Source organism: Electrophorus electricus, chromosome 7, assembly GCF_013358815.1.
Source record: "Electrophorus electricus isolate fEleEle1 chromosome 7, fEleEle1.pri, whole genome shotgun sequence".
Lineage (NCBI taxonomy): Eukaryota > Metazoa > Chordata > Actinopteri > Gymnotiformes > Gymnotidae > Electrophorus > Electrophorus electricus.
Genome location: NC_049541.1, coordinates 6,692,039 through 6,711,893, shown reverse-complemented (window position 1 = coordinate 6,711,893; position 19,855 = coordinate 6,692,039). Strand labels below are relative to the sequence as shown.

The 19,855-nt window shown below is 42.7% G+C and overlaps 1 protein-coding gene across 4 annotated transcripts; it reads right to left on the bottom strand.

Moving 5' to 3' along the window:
* Window positions 1-41: 41 nt before the first annotated feature.
* Window positions 42-19,694, bottom strand: ssbp3a (single stranded DNA binding protein 3a). 4 transcript variants are annotated; one of them, XM_027029911.2, is made up of 18 exons: window positions 19,538-19,694; window positions 18,896-18,968; window positions 18,627-18,688; window positions 18,240-18,324; window positions 6,217-6,306; window positions 4,515-4,589; window positions 4,306-4,365; window positions 4,129-4,183; window positions 3,874-3,947; window positions 3,500-3,585; window positions 3,224-3,272; window positions 3,071-3,106; window positions 2,619-2,682; window positions 2,421-2,491; window positions 2,254-2,317; window positions 2,106-2,134; window positions 1,888-1,989; window positions 42-1,765 (listed from the first exon to the last, which is right to left on the bottom strand). In XM_027029911.2, exons 1-18 carry the CDS (start codon window positions 19,591-19,593, stop codon window positions 1,736-1,738), a joined length of 1,161 nt encoding a protein of 386 aa, XP_026885712.2. In that variant the 5' UTR covers window positions 19,594-19,694; the 3' UTR covers window positions 42-1,735. The 4 variants fall into 4 exon arrangements, with proteins under 4 accessions (XP_026885712.2, XP_026885721.2, XP_026885726.2 ...); XM_027029920.2 differs by having other exon boundaries at window positions 3,500-3,561; XM_027029925.2 differs by lacking the exon at window positions 4,515-4,589.
* Window positions 19,695-19,855: the final 161 nt, after the last annotated feature.

Below are 19,855 nucleotides of genomic sequence, written 5' to 3'. Positions count from 1 at the left end.
CAGAGCACATGTATTGACCGGTAATGGACTAAACACCAACATACATTCATGTATATGTTTATTTTTGAGAGAACAAGGAGAGACAGAAAATAATAATTGCATTCATCATCTGTTTTATAAGGACCGTAAAATAATTTAATTAGTAAAATTTCACCAGCCATTCTCATTTTTGTTTAGCTTTGTTTCAGATGAACAATGTAAACAATATACATTCTTATGGCAGAAAAATATAATACAGCTAACATTACAGGTCCAGAGTGTATTTTTGAGCACATTGACACAAGCTCTGAGGAGCAAAACAGGAAAGCCTCAAAGTGAACAAACATATCAAAATAGATTAAATTTAATAATCTGTAGTCCTCTTGTCCTGTGCACTATTAACATGCTGATAAGAGAGAGAAAGCACTTACCAACATATAAAAGCAGATAACTTTCAACAAAAAAGTTCAGTCTCCTGAGAAGACAATATTTGGACATAAAAGTTATTGGGATTACAATGGAAAATAAATGAAACAGTGGAACTGTATGTAAGAACAAGATTCACCTGGGTGGACTTCCTGCATTGGAGTTCATTAAAATTATTCCAAAGTTTACTCAAATGCAGCTATAGTTCACCTTCAGGTTTACCGGACCTCCCAGATCTCCATTAGACCTGTTTGCTATTCATTACTTAACTTTTTCATGAATAATGTGAAAGCAGAGCAGCAGGACGCTGAAGCTAAAGTCAACCTGTACTGCCACTGGCCAGTGGAGACAAATACCTCCTTTGCCTTGAATTACAGACACACTTTTTAAAGTAAGTCATGAATTTCAGGGGGGTTTTTTTGTTGTTGTTTTTTTGCCAGTGGATATCCAGGAAAAAGATAGCATATCTGACACCCTTCATGACCAGGTCTCTTTATTTATACCTCACTGTGGAAACTGCAGGTGCACACATAAATGGTTAGGCCAATCGCTTACAATATAAGAAAAAAACAAACTATAAAATTCCTTAAATGTTAAACAAATCTAAAATAAGATGACCACCTAAACTTCAAAGACAAGGGAAAATAAGCTTATAGCTCAGAGTTCATTTCTGAAAATTGACTACACATTTTATGATACAGAAGAGGTCATCTTTTCTAGTGGTACCCCCATCTTTCAGATATTCCCTTGGTCAGTGACATCCTCTGCAGAATCAGACCAGTTTATTTTAAGTAAGAGGACAAAATGGCTTAAACCAGCTGTAAAGTGAGCTCAAGGCAGCTGTAAATGTGTTGCACACAAAGTCCAAAAATGTTTTTGATATTGACAAGAAATCTTCAGGCAGTCTAGTGGAATGTTGTTAAAATTCCGAAGAATATCTACTTCTATTTTATATTTGTTTTTTTTCCCCTCACTGTCTTTATTTTTGTTTTGTATGTGGTCCACTATGCTGGTCCTATAATGGCTTCCAAAGAGATCCAGCATCTCGGCAGACATATCAAATAAAACATTCATTTAAAAAAAAAGGGAAAAACTGAAACCAAACCAATTTCTGTACAAAAGATGAGTGCTCAGCTGACTCTAGCAGCCCACCCCTGGTCTTGCAGACGGTTTTTGCCATTTTGGCTGGACCGCACCATGAAGAATCTGTCAGGTGGAGTTCTCACGAGTGCGTGAGATTTAAGTCCCACTCGTCTGTCGCCCTGTTGTAGATGTTCTCAGCTTGCAATGTGGCTTCTGGGCCACTTGGGAGCGCTGCCGCAGTCACTGATCACACGCTCATGGTCATCGTTGGAGAGTACTGAAGACATAAAAAAAAGAAAAAGATGAAATCACAAAACTACATTTTTTAAGGTTTGGATTCCAAATTCTTTCTTTTTTCATCAACAGCAGCAGCAACACAACTGTACGTGCAGCACTAACGTTCTCATTTGGGAAAGTGTGAAGGAAGTTGCCTCCCAAGTCGCCGTCATCCCTCGGCGTACCAGGTGGGTTGCTCATGCTGCTCAGATTATTTGGAGAGTTCTACATTTGTAGAAAAAAAACAAAACAAAATGACACAGCTCACTCTTGGCAAGCAAAGGCATAGCTGAAATGAATTCTTAGCTGACACAGCCTGTTTATTGCCACTTTATAATCACCTTGGGAAGCCCATCTATGTCACCTGAACCTATGAGAAAATGGGAGCAAAGATCATACCAGACTTCATTTGTCACTAGTTTTCTGCTTTACAGATTCACAGGGTTAGCAGTACACAGACATATTAATGCATTTGCAACCAGGTTGTACCTAATGACCCGTTCATGTGTTGAGGCTCCATCCCTCCCAGGGGACCATCTGGACCCATTGGGAACTAAAGAAAGAGAAACAGAAAAAAGAGAGTTGTAGTGAGCGAACTGGCAACGTTAGCGCTAACGCGACAGCAACTGCAGGAGTAGCAGAGCTCAGTGACTCACGCTGGGTCTGTTCCCTCCTGGAGGCACCGAGTTGATCATTGTGTAGAGGTTTTCGCCCGAGTTAGTGGAATCTGGGGATGTGAACAAATTGTGAATGAAAGTTCACAGAGTCCTTGGCAAGGAGTGCTTCTGCTGGGGATACTTAAACGTCCTTTCAGAGAGTAAATACAGCCGTACGTATACTCGCAGTGGGCTAACCTGCTGGACTTGGCATGATCGGCGTTCCTGGTGGACAGCCCCCCCCTGCCCCTCCTGGCGGACCCTAAGACCATCAAAAAGAGAAAAAGTCATCAGCGGCACATGCCTAACACAGCTGTTATTGTTTTTATAGGCCCCACCTTCAATGGCGGTTTTAAAAAGCCGTCACTGCAAATATTCACAAGCAGTGTTTGTGCATTTGCCTTTAAAACTATTTATTTCCTTTTACCTTTAATTTTTCTTTTGCTCCTAGAATTGCAGTCATATTTTCCTAAAGTGTTCCCTCCCCTGAAGTAACAGTGACCAAACATAATAGTCCATGCTGGCTGCCTTATCAGCTCAAGTATCTGGACTTTCCTTTCTGTTTCCTCTTTTCATTATTGCTTTGCCAAGTCTTTTTTTAGTCTGCCTTCGCGTTTCATGTGTCCGTATGAGTTTAGCAAATCTCTCACCACGTATGTCCCAGGAGATGATGAAGAATATGGGATCTGCAAAACAAACAAAAAATAAATCAGTAAAACCTTTTTAATCAAGCCACCGGTTTTTATCTTCATCAGAGCAAATATAAAACCCCATCTTAACCCTTAGATTAAAGACAAGCTTACCGTGTTAACGTTGTTGGGATTAGGCCATGGTCTACCAGTGCCTGGACCCCTTAACAAAGCCAGAAAACCACATTCATCTCTTTAACATTGCTTTTTTTCCCCTTTTTACTACAAAACAACCCTTTGAACCAAAAAAAAAAAAGACTAATCCAATAAAACCAGAAAATCCTGTTGGTCTCAAGCAAACGTGTCTACAAATGCAGTCCTGAATTTAGGTGACATCAGGAATGCATGCTTGAGACAGAGAATAGATGTAGGTAATGACAGGATGCTTACATGTTCACTCCTGCCATGTTTGGACCCATAGAATTTGGAGGTCTCATCCCACCGCCGTAGTTCTGCAATGACAACCAAGGATCAGACTACGGTAAGCACAGCAGTGCGCGCAGAGTGGGAGAGAGGAGGAAGAAAAAAAAAGAGGTTGGTTAGTTTGGAGGAAAACAACCAAGAATTCATAAGATCACAATCCCTTAACAATAATGGTAAGCCTGACAGACTGTGGGTGCATGAGAAATGTAGAGACTGGGATTCAGAGTACAGAAACCATTGTAGATGTGAAGGAAAGTGTATTGTAATGGGGACTGCTAGGTAGAGAGTCCGGTAAACTAGTCTGTGTCTTAGAGCTTAGCATGAGAGCTGTGGGAACAAACCTGCAGTCCGGGCCCCATGGGGCCCATGCCTCGGGGAATGGTCATTCTCTGCATGGGGCCCAGGTTGGGATGGCCTGAAGATGGAAAAAAAAATGAATAAATCACACATTTCTGTCTGATAACAAAGGTAAATGGGAGGTGGACAAATGCCATTTTAAAGGTTCTGTATTTTAATTGATCAAATTATTAAAATGAGCCAGATTTTAAAATGGTTCACTAGTGTGACCCAAGCTGCAATCGTCAGGCTTTCAGTACCTGGAGGCCGTGTTGGGTCTATTAAGTTTGGTGGTAAAGGTTGCCCTCCCGGAGCCTGGTAGAGAAACAGGGAGAAAACAATACAGTCCATTTACCCCTTGGTGCAAAATTGCATTAAGAACACACAACATTTCACAACACAAAATCACATATCGCACATACCAGGCAGGGTCTTACCTGGTTGCCCATTCTAATTGGTGCTCGGGGTCCTCCAGCATAGCGTGGTGACATAAATGGCTGAGGTTGAGAAAGAGAAATAGTTTGTAATTTTGCTGTCTATAGAAGCCATCTCGCAGTGCAGTGTGACAGAATTAAAACAAACAAACGCAATCTATGCAAAAGGTTAGAAAAGCAAAGGCGGAAACTCAAGCTGCTGCAAGCGTTACCTGTCCGTGAGCTCCCATCACGTTAGAGTTAGGTGGAGGCTGAGCATGAGGGGATGCCTGGGAGCCTGCTGGACCCTGTGAGGCCCCAGGAGGAGGTGAAGGGAGGAGAGTGTGGAGAGAGGACCGAGGAGTTGGAGAGCGGTGGTGGAGGATTGGGAGATAGGGTGACGAGGTGGAGGACGGAGGGGGGCGTTATGGTAGTGGTGTGGAGGAGCATAGAGAAAGAGAGGAGGGGAAGTTAGGGAGGCGTGTTGGCAGAATAAAAACATGCATAGAAACACACAAAGTGAAGGTCTGAGAGATGGATTACTGGCGCAGGTCACCAGAGAGGAGCAGAGAGGTTAAAGGGAGAAAGTTAGATGGCTTCTGGTGATATAATTATGCTCCGAGAGAATGACTACAGAAGCCCCTCTAATTTAAGAATCTGAGATTAAAAAAGCTTCATGTAAGACTAAGTGTATAATGGGACTATTGTGGCTGTTGATAGTCAATGTTAGACTGATGTTTAAGCCTGGATGATCACGTTTCCAGCTGTGCTCTAAAAGCATTTGGGAAAGTAATGAACTAAAAAATATTAAACAACATTCCTTTAAGTTGTATGATTTTGTCTCAAAAGTCTTCAGGAGCAGGCTGAGCAGGACAAACATTTAGCAAAGAAACTGTACTTTCTGCTGAGCGATTTCACTTCCTGGTTTGGGCTTATATCTAGCTAGTCTCTGACTCAAACCAGGTATCGAATGCAGGAAGACTTTAACTCTGGCAGAAATGTCCAGCCTTAAGGCTTAAAGAAATTGTATATCATATTATATAGAGAGTGAAAACCTTTAGAAGGATTAAATTAGAAAGAGTTTGTTCATAATGAAATGAGGCAATAAACAAAGTTAACACTAGAGGGCAGTGCTACTTCAGAACGGTCCAGCAGGGTGCTCCAACTGGCCTTAATTCACATTTCACTGAGTCCACTGATGCATAGCCCTGACCGCTGGGATAATGGCCCTTGCTTGAAAGAAACTCACAGGGTAGCAAGTGTGTGGGTAATTCTATTATCCATCCCTGGAGGATCAGAACATCTCTTGTATGATGTTGGGCTTCCCTAGAAAGCTTTTCTAAGCCACAGAGCCACAGATCTTTTCTGTGACAAAAACAAGCGTAGAAACATATTCCATTTACATATTTCTCACCTACATTTACATTTACATATTTCAGTTCACAGTATCGGCTTGAAAAGGAGGTCAGACGTTCCAAGAAGCCCTTTACATACTTTGACACGCAGTCTTTGCCGTGAAGAAGGAAGGAGGAAGTTATCTGGTAGTTGACAGCAGTGCGTTTTGCACAACTCACGCACGCCTGTGGCCTGGCAGTTACGGGCAGCGCGGTAACGGTAACTCTACCCGACAGAGCGAGAGTGCTCGAACAGTGGCTGCCATTAGCGGCTAATGGGCGTAATCAGAGCGAATCCCAGTGGATGCTAGGGCTTGGCACATGACCAGAGACAGAGGCATAATGGCCCCACTGTGCGTGCTGCCTCCGAGTTGCCGGCACGTGCATGCGTGCGTGCATGTGTGTGTGTGTGTGTGTGTGTATGGGAGTGCGAGGGTGCACCCAGAGGCCTGGTGTTTGACTCTATGGCACCTCAAAGCTGATAGCAGAAGTTGGAATGGTTTATGGGATCAGTAAGTGTGAGGAGAAGAGCAAGCCCTACCTGAAAGAAGCCAGGAGCCATGGGTCCACCGGCCATGCCATCTCCGGAGGGCATGTTCCCCAGGACTGGGCTAGCAGCTGCAGCCGCACTCTGTGAACAGGCACAGGGATAGCTTTGTTTTACAGTGTTATCCAAATTGCACTAAAGCTAAACTAAATACATTTTCAGTGCACATTGCATGTAAGTCACTGCATGTAACCGTGCTAACCTGCATTATACAATTTGTATGCAGACGTACTATATACATTTTCATATGACCAAAAAGCTTAGAAAAGCATCAGCGTGTATCATCATCAAGTTGGATTTTATATGTCAGTATCAATTAAAAGGATCGATCATGACAAAGTTAATAATGGACATTCTAAAATGTGTTTGGTTAGAAAAAAAAAAAATCAAATGGCAATATAGGCTCTGCTATATTCTGTATGTAGCCAATATATATGCATTTATTATGTTTATCCTCAAATGTATTATTAAAATACCTTTATGGAAATTTTAAAAGGGCATATTTATATATCAAGCAGTTCAAAATCAACCGTCACAGTCTCGCCGACCGGAACTTTAAAAGTCTTCACTGCCAAACAGGCTTTGTTGTGTCTTCCAAATTCTCTTGCTACCTAAATAATCTGGGCAATGTTAAAATGAAAGCATCAGCATCAGCAAAATCAATAGAGGAAATACGTCCTACGGCACTGCCGAGACTCATGACAGACAAGTCATCTCTTTAATGAGTGGCAGATTTAGGAGAATAAATCAAAGTCAATTACAGTGAGCATCATTTGGTATGTGCAGGCTTTTTATTTATAAATTTTTTGGATAGTGCAAGGCAAGCAATCCAGGCACTAATGATTAATCTATCACTATATTAATGTGTCTGGAGATAAAATCTTCCTGTGCTGTAATTTCAACTAAATCTAATATCTTCCAGCCTTGTGTTTGTACATCAATATTTAGACTGGGATATCTTAACACGCAGGTAATTCCTATGTTCTCGGGGTCCTGTGTTCTCCCAGGGTCCTATGTTCCTGGGGTCCTATGTTCCCAGGGTCCTATGTTCCCCAGCTCTATGTAGCACATAAAGGGAACCTGACGAAGATATTCCCCAGCTCTGTAGTAACGTTCTATGACATGCGCTATTGTGGGAACTTGTCAACAGGGTTTTCTGTTCCCCTGTACTGCCATATGGATCTCTATATAATAGGCTTAGGGTTACAGTTATGGGTTAGGAGGGTTAATGTGTGTGAACAGAATACAAAACAAGGGAACATAGGACCCTGGGAACATAGATATGCTCCCCTAACACGCACTCCCCCATCGACAAAACGAGATCGGGGAGTTACACCATGACACCTTCCTTTCTCTTTTCTTCCTCCTCAAAGGAAAAAAAAAATCAAACCGAAACTGTGGCCTGCCAGTGAGAGTCCTGAGCATGTCAGCGATACCACAAATGCCGCATCTCTAGTTGGTCACTTGATGTGCATGTCTCACCTAACTTTTGAGTTGAGTCTCCTGTGGGGGCAGGCCCTGGACCTGGTACAGATCCAGTACAGACCCATGCCTGAGCATGCAAAAGCGGATTAGGAAAGATCGCGATTTAAGGGCCCGATGGCAGGTAGGGCGACGGATTAAAATCTTGAAGCCGTGTAAGAAGCTCATCTTGTTATAGAAGGACAAAATCGCCTTTGACCGACATGGCATGTGAATGACGAGTCGTTTGTTGTAACAAGTGTGTCTGAGTATGGTTCGTGCCATTGTATTATTGTGACCGTCAAACTGCTCTGCCCAGGTTCTTGTTTCGTTTAATGTGTGGCCATCAAAATAATCAATGCCAATTATATTAACAAACACTCAACACGTAATCCCATGCATGGTACAGGGGCAGAAGGTAAAAACACACACTCTGTTAGCAAGCCAACTACTAAGCCTGAGCCAGTCCCATTTAAAGACTGTGTCAAGAATAACATTTTTATGCATGTATTAGGTCCTTTAAATGCTTGTCCAGCGCTGCTCCATCCAGAATTTATCAACATTTTGTAACCCTTTCAAAGTAGAGAAATAAGCCAGAGAGAAACATTTTACAGCTTTTCCTCAGCACTCCCACAAAATCCTCTTTTCCTACTGAAAACAGGGAGTATTAGTGAGATTAACACAATCAAAGAGTATGGATACAGACTAGGAGATTTGCTCTCCTCCAACCCCCAAACACTGCACTGAAACAGTACAGCCAGATTTCAAAACAAACATCAAGTGTGGTAGGTTATTCTAGCTCTATGACTTCAGTACCTGGCCACAAAATGTGGGACACCTTTTGGCTCCAGAAGACAAATTACCTACCGGGTAAACAGTTAATGACAGAAAGAGGAATGAATGAGAACGAATGATAAAGAAAATTCCTGAAACCTTGGTTTCAGGTTTTAAGCCCAGCCCAAGGCTGATTCTAGCAAATCCATTGCTAGATAAACAGGTTTCTAAGTAGAGTGGCATGAGCCTTCCCGCTGCAACATCTGTCTAATAATAAGAGCAAGTTGGCTCCCTTCTGATTGGACAATTAAATTCTCCAGTCACTGCAAAAGCTGTCAGCATGGGCAACCCGTGGACATCAGACAATGTTGAGGATTAGGTCTAAAGAAGGAGTATGAAATCTTTCAACACTCTAGAACTCATTATTAACGCAGTATGAACAACACTCTAGAACTCTATGAAATACAGATAAATATTTAATAAATATAAATATTACTTCCTTTGGACTAATAATCCATGAACCAATACTTTCCCAAACTGTTTTCAGAGCTCCCACTTACATTACACACTGCATTACATCTAAAACCAGATTTTGGGTTTTTTTTTTAAAAGAGAGACCCTATTGTAAGTCAGCATTATTTGCAACCAACATGGACATCTGTACCCACCTCAGAACAGAGTCAATCACCCAGTCTCCCTACAATAAAACCCCCCAAAGTACCTCCACCATCCAAACAAACCCACTGTGGCAGGTTCTGTCCCTAGTTTGTCAAGCTCACCACACCAATTCTGGTAGGAGTAGCCACCCTCCCTACATTTCAGAAAAAAAGCATGGCTCTCTCCTGCTTCCTGAATCAATCACTCTTATCAGACCATCACAAACCCCTATGGAGTCTGGAGGAGCGAGCTGCCGGCCCTGGGGCGCTCGGCACCACCGAGGCAGTCTAAACAAGCAGTGAGCAGCCCTGCCTCCATTTCCTGCCCAAGCCATGCCCACTGTCTGTGGTTTGCCTGCTGAAATTAGACCTAGGACTGCCTCAGGAGCAGTCTCACATTTGGAATGTGTCGCAGTTCCATTCAGGCTTGGTTCATTTTGTCGCCTTTAGAGCCATGGGGTGGGTGACAGTGAGAAACACTGTGGTTCTTTAGATGAAGAGATAGGCACCAGTAGATGGACATGGGACAGGAAGTGCGCACCAAGGCTAGACCAGAGAGAAGGGGGAGTGGAGTGACAAGGGACGAGAGGAGGAAGTGAAGAGTGCCAGAGCTAAACACAGAGACAGACAAACAACCAAGATGGAGAGAGCAACAAGAGGTGGCAGAGTTCTTCCTGTCTGGACTTTGAAAATGCTGCTCATCCCAGTCCTCGCAGGCTCATGTGCCCTCCTCATATGCCCACACAATGATGAGCAGGTGATGAGTGACACGCGAGACAGTGGGACTAAGGCCTACTTCACCTTGCAGTCTGATGAAATAAAGCTCGTCATCAAGCCCTGACCTCAAGATGAGCATACATCTGGTGGCACAAATATTCATACGATCTAGGGCCAACAGACCCTTGGCATAGAGGGCAACCCGAAAGATAAGTCTCCTCACAAATAAAAGCCAGTGTTGCCGGGGTAAATAAGCTGGCCTTGAGGAGGTTTGGAAGATTGCAAAAACAAAATGAATGCTGCAAGACAGATTAGATTTGCTTTTACTTCTCAAACACGTATGAAGAAATGGAAACTGAAAAATCACAAACCGTATACTGTTGTGCCATTAAATCATTTGATATCCATTTCTGTTAACAGATTCATAATGCAGAGAAGCAGACGTTTGTCAGTAAACACCCATTTTCCACTCAAAATGAGCAAGCTGTTTCTCTGCTGCCTGTCACTCAGTGGGACAGGTGTTATTGGTTTGCTTATTCACACATTTATTTGTACGTTGGGGGGGTGGGGGTGGGGGGGTCAGCAGAGGAGCGAGGGAACGCACTCATCTGTCTCCACAGAGCCAGTGGATGAGTGCCATCTGCCTGGTAACCACGTCCCTTACTCTGACGTCACTGCCACATATGACATCAGTCCGGACAAGAGGCCGCAGCCCGCGGGTTAAAGGGTGATCGAATAATGCAGAGATAATCTGAGGACAGTGTGTGTGCTGGGGGTGGGGGTGGGGTTGCTGTCTGAATTGGTAGAGAGGAAGAGAAAGAGAGAGAGAGAGACGTATAGGGAGCATGAGTATGTGTGGGAGTGTTTTTGTGAAAGGGAGAGAGAAAAAGAAAATGAAAGAAAAAGTAGAATGTGTGCATGTGTGTGTGAGCAAGTCAGAGAGAGAGAGAGAGAGAGAGAGAGAGAGAGATTTTAGCCTGGGGCAATACCTACTTTCTGATGTGAGGATGAAGCCAGCAGGTTCCCATGGCAATGTATTAATGATTGACAGAGGCCCACAGATATAGATTCCTTCAGTACCTCATGGGCTGCAGTGGAAATCACAGTCTTAAGAAGAGGTGAATTAACGTTTAGGTCAGGACCTTAAGAATCTGTGATTGAGCAAAGAAGGACCTCCCTGAGTCATAAAATCATCAACTAGACTAAGATCAAACAGCAATTAAACCCAGAACCTGTTTCTATCAAAAAATAAAGGCATCAAATGTCTTTCTTTCCAGCTTCTCTCTCTCTCTCTCTCTCTCTCTCTCTCTCTCACACACACACACACACACACACACACACACACACACACACACACACACACACACACACACACACACACACAAAACCATACAAATCAACAAACAGGTTGGAGAACAAGCCCCAAAAACCATTAGTGTCAACAGTTCGATTATTCCACTGTTCTGCTGTAAACTGATAGGCTTGCAGTGTAATGGCTACTGACAGCTGGCCCTGAGAGACAAGGGAGGAGCAGCACGGAAAAAGGGAAAACTTCAAACGAGAACACCCATCCATCTGCTGCCTCCTCCGCTGGCTTCCCCTGCTATTTCCTCACCACTCCACCAGTCGTCCCACCCCTCATCCCTCCATGGCTGAAGGAGCTCTCTGTCACCCTTTTCCCCCCTGTTCAGCCATGATTCATTAACTACATTTCTCATACTGCTCCTCACTTCGATGTTGGTGGTGTGAAGTACGAGCTCATGGCTTGGGGTGAGGGGGGATTGAGACTTGGGTGAGGAGGAGCCCTCGGCCTGTAACCATGACACCCACCATCCTCCCTGCGTAGCAAGTCCGATTATTAGACACTAGCCTTCTGGGAATGGAGGCGCACCAGTTGCCGGGTGATCGGTGCCTCTCCACACTTGCGCCGCCCCAGCTTGGAGCTTTAAGCTCCGCCCCAGCTTGGAGCTTTAAGCTGCACACACAGTTTCCACACAATCATGCATTTCAATCGTGTGCCTATAATGCCAGAGTTTAATGATGTGCTATGCTGGTTTAAAATCTCAATGCTCCACAATAGGGCTCAGCACAATTGAATTTCTCACATGCTGGTTCATGCTCTTGTAATAATATCATGGTGTAAAGATCTAAATCTGTAGAATTAGGCTAGAATTTTTGCATTCCCTCATTTCAGGTAATAAAATATGCATGTAGCATGCCAACAGGCACTTCAAATTTTTGTGAAGGCATGCAATTAAAATATTTAAAATGTCTGGAGTATCCGATGAAATATGGTCTTCAGTATTAACCTTATTATCCAGATCTTTTCCTAACAAGTGATGTCACAAAAAGTGCACAGAAAGTACCTAAGCGGCCCTAATCTCTGATACCCTTTCTCTCTGTACCTCCACACCTGCCCCAATTACTGAGAAAATATCCTCATGACACGAATGCTGAATTGTATGTTTCAATGTTTGAATTGTATTTAATGTTTGCAAACATTTGCATTGATAGGCACATACACAATATTTGCTAAACCTCCCCCCCATAAATAATTAAGGAGGGAAATGTTCCTAGTGCTTGCAAGGTTCAGGTCAAGCCATCTGTCCCAGCCGCTATTTTGAGAAACTCTTTGGTAGAGAGAGATTCTTAAGAGCTAGCGTCCGCACCAAAGAGGGCAGCGCAATTAGAGCGGGAGAGGCAGAGCTTGCATGTGAGCCCGTCTGCCCTTGGCCAATTGACCTTCCTGATAAAAGTGGCATTAGTGGCAATTAAGCCACAAAATGTAAAACAAGTGTCCTTAAGAGGAGTAGCTGAGAGAGATGTTGGGTGTCACAGGTCAAACAATGTCCTACTAAAGTGAACAACATGAAGTAATTTTCATCCTGGTACACTATAGTGTTACCATCACCTTAGCAGTAAATATTAAAAGAGGTTTCTGTCCAAGAAATTTCAATTGCAAGGAGTTTATCTGAAAATCGTACTATAGGTATAACAATAAACATCTGACATAATTCACATCCTAAGATTAGCTTGATGATAAGATATTCTCAGGGTATATTTGTAATTCATGTAATATCTGGATGTTCTATGGATGTTTGCCATCTTTGACTTTTAGCTTTGGTCATTTGTAAATTGGCACACAGAGTCACTGCAAAGCAACCAGTGAGGTTCAAGAATAGTTAACGGAGTAAAACGGTGAACATTTTTTCACTAGAGGAAATGCATTTGAATGAGCCACACCCACTTGCTGCAGACCAGGCGACAAAACAGTGTGGAGCCAAGGAAAGAATGAACTGAATAGCTCCTTTGGTTTACAATAGTGCTTAGCTCTATGTGGCCTTGGTTCAATATGACAAAGCCTACATTTGTTCACCAGCAGCATTGCATTAATAATGCTAAAGTGAACTAATTCAGTTAAGCCAATAAAATCCTTAGTTCTTGTGAAAGACAGACCATGGCCACACCTCTCTCAACACGTTTCCCTGACGCCCTGTATATAATATGTATTAGCAAACTGAGGAGACAGACCTCCAGTTGGTTTAAGAGCACTGAAATAGAACACTGTCTACACTACAGAATCTCAGTTCCTGTCAAAGTTCAAAACATTTTCCACTTTTTTGAACCAAGTTTTCAGCTGAGCTCGGTAAGACACCCTCTGTCTCTGCTCGCATGTTGTCTTGGGCATCATTACACACTCATTGTGTGAGGTGGCTACACGCGTACGGACAGATGCCGGCATGACGTGCTCACCTCTGAATGACAGACTACCTTAGGTCAACCTGCTGGAGGCATTCCAGGAGACCATGGAAACCATAAGCAGCAAATGAGTCCATAAGGGAAAAAAACAGAGCATGTTGTTTCTTTTGTCTCAGAACTTTAGAGGTCTCAAGGGAGGTCTTTCAGTAAAAAGCTAATCCAGATGAGCAAATTGACCAGAGTCAACCTGCTCAGTGTATCTGTGTACATCACTGAAGTGGTCTACCATAAAAAAATATGAGATGAACATCAAGGCCATCATAATTCTAACATCCATTCAAAAGGATCAAATAGAAAATGTTATTATTTTGGTTTCCAAGGGAAACAGAAGGCCTCCCTTATGGAAAAAAAATTCCTTATACCACCATGTTAAATACAGAAACAAACTCTTGGCATTGTGCCTTCTAAACAATACTGACAGGATAGCAGTGGCTTCAATTCAGCCTCACAAATTCATTCTCACCTAGTCTGTGAGTGTGTAAACTCTTTCTTAAATTATACTTTTGTTGGGTTAACCAAAAACCTTCTTCTAGACTAACACAAGCTCAACAATTCAAATTATAAGCAAAGGAACAGGAAAACATATGAGAACAATTCAGTTAACTGGGACATCACAGGCTTTTAGGAAGAGGAGATTCAATTGTGGAATGTAAACCAAAATAATATATCTACAAGAAATGTAGGAGGGCCATGGTTCAAAATGTCTTTCTCTTGTTGATTGAGCAGGCGGTCAAACATTTCTAGACAAAATCTCCACAATATCATGGGGAATTTGGGCAAATCACTGGTGTTCTAATCCTTAGCCTGGCCCCAAGAGAACAGCAGTGTGAGCTTTCCAGCCTCCTATAGACTGGAGCATATCCCCCCCTCCCCTCCCCTCCCCTCCCCTCCCCGACACACACACACACACACTCACTCCTGTACATACCCACCCACCTCCACCTCAGCGTTGAAAACAACAGTCAAGCAATGTCCTCTTCACAAAGAATGAAAGAAAGAAGGAGAGAGAGAGAGAGAGAGAGAGAGAGAGAGAGAGAGAGAGAGAGAGAGAAGGGTGAAGGAAATTCCTGGAATAGTTAAGGCTGCCTTCTCACTCACACAACTGCTATGTCAAGCCAAGTACAGGAGCACTCTTATCAGCAAGCAAGCTAATTAACCCACTCTCTCTCTCTCTCACACACACACACAGACACACACATACACACATTTGTGCACTTAGCTGAACATGCACTGTGTTCTTCAAACCTTCTGGCTGCATATTGTTTTGTTTATTCGAAGCAGGCAAAAAAAAAAATAAAAATCCTTGTCTGAGCTCCCCTCCCCCATGCTACTCTCTTGCTCTCTGCCCTTCAGAAACTCTCTCTCTCTCTCTCTCTTCACTCATTTCCTTCCTCTTCTCTCCATTCCCTGACTAATCCCCAGGTTGCTCTGGCAGAGCAGTTTGAACCTGTGCATGATTATATGCCTCCAACATAAACCTGTGCAGTCTGCAATGCCGACAGGGTCTTTTAGTGAACAGTCAATGCTTCACAAAAACATCATATAAACACCAGTCTGTCAGCATGAGTCTGAAGGTGTAACAGACTATACAGAGGTACTCAACAGCCCAAAAGACTAGACAGACACTTGGCAACTCTTAAATACACATGATCCCCATTATCAACCCCATCCCCCTATTAAACAGGCCTTTTTTGTCTCACAGAGAGGACACAGCAGGCAAGATAAACACCAACCCCAACACACCCACCTACCCACCCATACCCACATCCACACACCCACACACACAGGAGCTCCTTATGGGTTAAGCCTTTTAGAGATGCAATTTGTCTGTGATGTCACAATAGAGCAAACACTGACAAAAAAGAAAAGAGAGGTGGTGCAAACAGGACCCTTGGAGGGCCCAACGACAGACATCCTGTGTGTGACCCCTTTGCAGAGTGTCTCACACCTTCAACTGATCAAAGCCTCTAATCAGTGTTAACGTCATTACTGAATATGCAGAGACTTCATGGCTCTGCTTCAAGCTCTGACTGGAGCGAAGGAAATCAATCATTGGACAATGGTGGACGGTGTGAAATAGACATTTAACCTGTGAAAAGGTGAAACACCCTGAGTCTGGAAACTAAAAAGCTCAACTAGCCCTTCATATGAGCATTTATTTGAACAGTGCGGTAATCACACAACAGCTCATTCCGCACGCTATCTACGGTGGCACAGGAAATGGTCCACAGTTGTTATGATCATGCCTCTGGTTTGAAAACAATGCCCCATCAATTCTATGTTTGCTCAAAGACCTGACTTCAGAACAATCTAAGGGGGTTGTGTAAATGCATGCATTTAATTAAATTATTTGAGAGCATTACCATCGTTGACCCTCCCACCCCAGGAAAATGTAAACAAATCAAGAACTATTTCTCTCCTCATCTGGCAGGATTATGCTCTGGTTCTCTCCCAGGCATTTGTACCTTGTTAATGACATTTTTTGTCCCCAAACTGGGAGTTCTGTTGCGTGTGTGTGTCAGTGCCCCTCCTTTCCTGCTGTGTCAGGGTTAAAAAGCTAAAAAGCTAGAACCAGCCTCACCATTATCAGGTCCTCTGCACGCCCCTCCCCCACTGATTCACCCTCCACCACACCATCAGCTATTTCTGGCTTAAAGGGCCCGGTCAGCCTTAAAAGGGTTGTTTTTATTAATAATGCCACAGAGACTGCAAGGTGCCTACATCCTCCCACACTGCTTATGAACATTTCCACTGAGGAAGGACTTTAAAGCTAGGGTCAGGGATTCGTGGAAAACAAACATCATTTTTGCTCACGTTAAATTCTGTGCTTATTCTTCATCTCACTTTCCTACCCTAGCCCTGCTTTCCCCATTGGTGGACCACCATAGTGGAATCAGTCATCACAAACAATGGAAATTGAAGCAAATCCATGTCCATTAAACTAAATGAAATATGTTACTGACGGTAGGTCATGGCATTCAGAATGCAATGTATGAATTTTGGAAGGCAACAGGTTTGTAACCCCTTCTTCCAGGGTTGAAGACAGTTCAGTGCCACTCTACTGCTAACTGTGGCTTTAATGAGGAAGGACCTCCATGCTTGAGACGGTGCAGAGGGATTTCCTATCTGAATCCAGTCCAGGCAGAGGTTCCACAACACGGACTAATATTCTCCTCCCTTTGCAGGACTTGTTAAATTTAATTTACGTTCAGTGTATATGAACAGACACTCAGCAGTGCTTAATTACTGAATAAAAGCCTTTTTCAATGTAATTCAACCTAAGTCAGTCTAGGAATATGCACAGCAGTTTAAAGCTCTTGGTTTTAAAGGAGATTTGTTTAAGATTAGTTTCTGTGTTACATAGTACAAGTCCTTCCATCAATGACACTTTAACTCTGTGCAATCAATCTGGAAAAAGAAAGATGTCCACAACAAAGTGTCATATTTGAGACTATTGCCAAAATGCCTCACAGATATTCTTCAAATGAATAAAATCCCAAAACTCAAACCCAATCAGTGATATATATTGTGTCTTCTGCCTTATTTAGTAGTTGCGAAATACTACCTTGCTGATGGCAGCATGGAATGGAGGGAGTAACCAGCGGGCAACATAGGAAGAAAGGATCAGCAATAGCCTCTTCCCATCATCCTGCACTTCCTAACACCACCAGGCATTTAGGAGAAAACCTCAAGGGTTCTCCCTGCCAGTCACAAACAAGTGGCTGGAACAGGTTCCTGCTACATGTCTGCTACCCTCTTTTTTCCCCCCACTCTCCTCCCTGGTTCTCCTGCTTAATTCTGAGCTGACTGTTTAGACTTCCTGTTCATCTCCTCCTCCTGCCCCTGCCCCCAGCAATCCCTTCACTGTTCTCCCACCCTGCTCAGCTTGCCTCTCCTTCCGGTCTCCCTGTCTAGTAAAACAAACTGTACAGTGTAAAGGAACACTGTCATGCTCCACTGAATTTAATGGTCTTACCACATAGAGGCAATACTGTTATTATCAAAAATATCACCCATGCAAAATCCGACTACTCAAAAAGAGGCCACTGGGTCAGTTCAGTGGGAGTGTCATATCAGTGAAGCTCAATGTTATTTGGTACTCTAAAACTGACTTAACATAAAAATAAGAAATAAACATAACTAAATATAACACAAAATAAAATGGTAAACCTCTAAAACTAAAAGTAAAAAACTATTTTTTATAAAGTGTTTTATAAAATTAACTGCATTTGCTCAGTGAAAGCTTTCAAAAAACACAAAGTGAGAATGAAATAGGAAGTATTTTATACTTCTATTTCGCTGATTGCAGTGAACATCACACATTTTACAGCTGTAATTCCACACAGGCATTTATATCCATAGTCTCTGCTTGGAAATTCACAACCTGAAAGCTAGAAAATCTAAAACATACACCATTATTGGCCATTTATTCCTAAATGTAAGATCAACTGGGGCTTATCTGTAGAACTTCGAGCACTCTGTTGTGCCATGATATGAGCATCTGCGCTTTATGTTAGCATAAAGTAAAAGCGACAGACGCAAGCCGTTATTTTTTTTTTTTGGTCAACTTTTTTTTTTTTTTTTTTACAAATTAGGAAAGCAGATATCTCTTCTTATGCTGAAGATCGCGTTTAACACAACATAACTCACGTAATCATGGAACGCTTTGGCTTCACTGGAGTGGTCACACGTGTCCCTCCTCTCGGGGGCTGCACAATAGAGGTCCCAAAATACACTAAAAAGAGAAGAAAGTTCATAGCAGATAGTGGTACCTATGTGCCTGGTTTTTAAGACATGTTAAGGCTGAAATAATCCTAGTTTCAAAGTATTTTTGAAAAGAGAGCTGACAGGCTAATATAGAGAAGTATTAATTCAGAGTCATGGCATCTATTATACACAATACATTTTAAATATACACAGATAGATAAAAGATTATCTCTTGTTACTTATTTAGCAAGCTTTATCATAATGCGACAATAAATATGATATCACAAAAATGTCTCATCATAATTTCGGGAAAATTGATGGGTCACGTACCACCACCATGAGTGTAGAAAGCCCGGTGGCTCTCCAAGCGTTATGTTCTTCTCCCATCTTATCTAAATGAAATAAGAAACCTTAGTGATTTTCATCACGCAGCTTGCAGTGATGATGGCAGTTTAGGTCGTCCAGTGATCAATAACATGCAACAGATGTTGAGGCGCAATCAAAATGGAGGTCACGTACAGAACAAAGGCCGCCGAATGGACGGGGTCATTTATTTAACGTTAAATATAAAGACATGCAAAATATGAAATACATGCTACCTCCGATAGGAAGGTCTGTGCCGACTTCTGCGCTCCGACATGTAACAAGTACTCGTAGACGTACAACGCCAACCTGCGCGGGATGTGCGAGATAAATGTTTTTGGCATGTCAGCTTCATTTAAATATCTTAATCGCTACAGTGAGTTAAATACAACACATTTTCCCCCGTCTAATCAGTCATAAGCAGAAACACAATCATCGTTGCTTGCCTGCCATCTCAAATTTGTATATAAACAGATTCAGGTTGAATATTTCTTCTTTCGAAGCACATAAGTAACTAGATGCAAGATTGTACCGATGCATTATCTTCTACCGTTATAATAATGTTTAAACAAAATTCAGACAAAAAGTATAACAAGATTCAAGCCACAGGATTGCATTTTAAGGACAAAACATATGCCCACAGGTGAAATGTACGTGCCGACCCAACATATATTAAACCAAGGTAAGTTGTTCTAGTACTATCGTAACACAGGACATGCAATGTTTCATTCAATTTCCACAATTTCCAGCAGTGCGCTCCGACTCTACGAAATCTAAACGCTGCCCGCCAAGAGAACTCGTCTAAGCGGTAGGGAGCAGTGACAACACAATCAACTGTCTATGAAAACAACCAGTAAAGAAACAGATCCAGTGCTTACTTTTCCCGAGCTTGCCCGTCCGACGGCACCACTGTACCTTTCCCTTTTGCGAACATGACTTGTGCTGAGTAAAACCGTTTGCCTACGACGTGTTTCTTAGGTTCCAGCTGTCAACGTGCAGCCCGTTCGTGACCCCATCCTACTGCGATAATGCAGTTCAACCGACCCTGGTCACAGCCAGAGCGTGGACTATGGGCGGCGACATACTGTAAGCCACATGATTGACATTTGGGTTCTCCAATAAACGTGTATCACATTACCTCACATAGAACTCGTTTCCCCACAGTTCAGAGCCACATTTTGGAATGCTTTATAGTA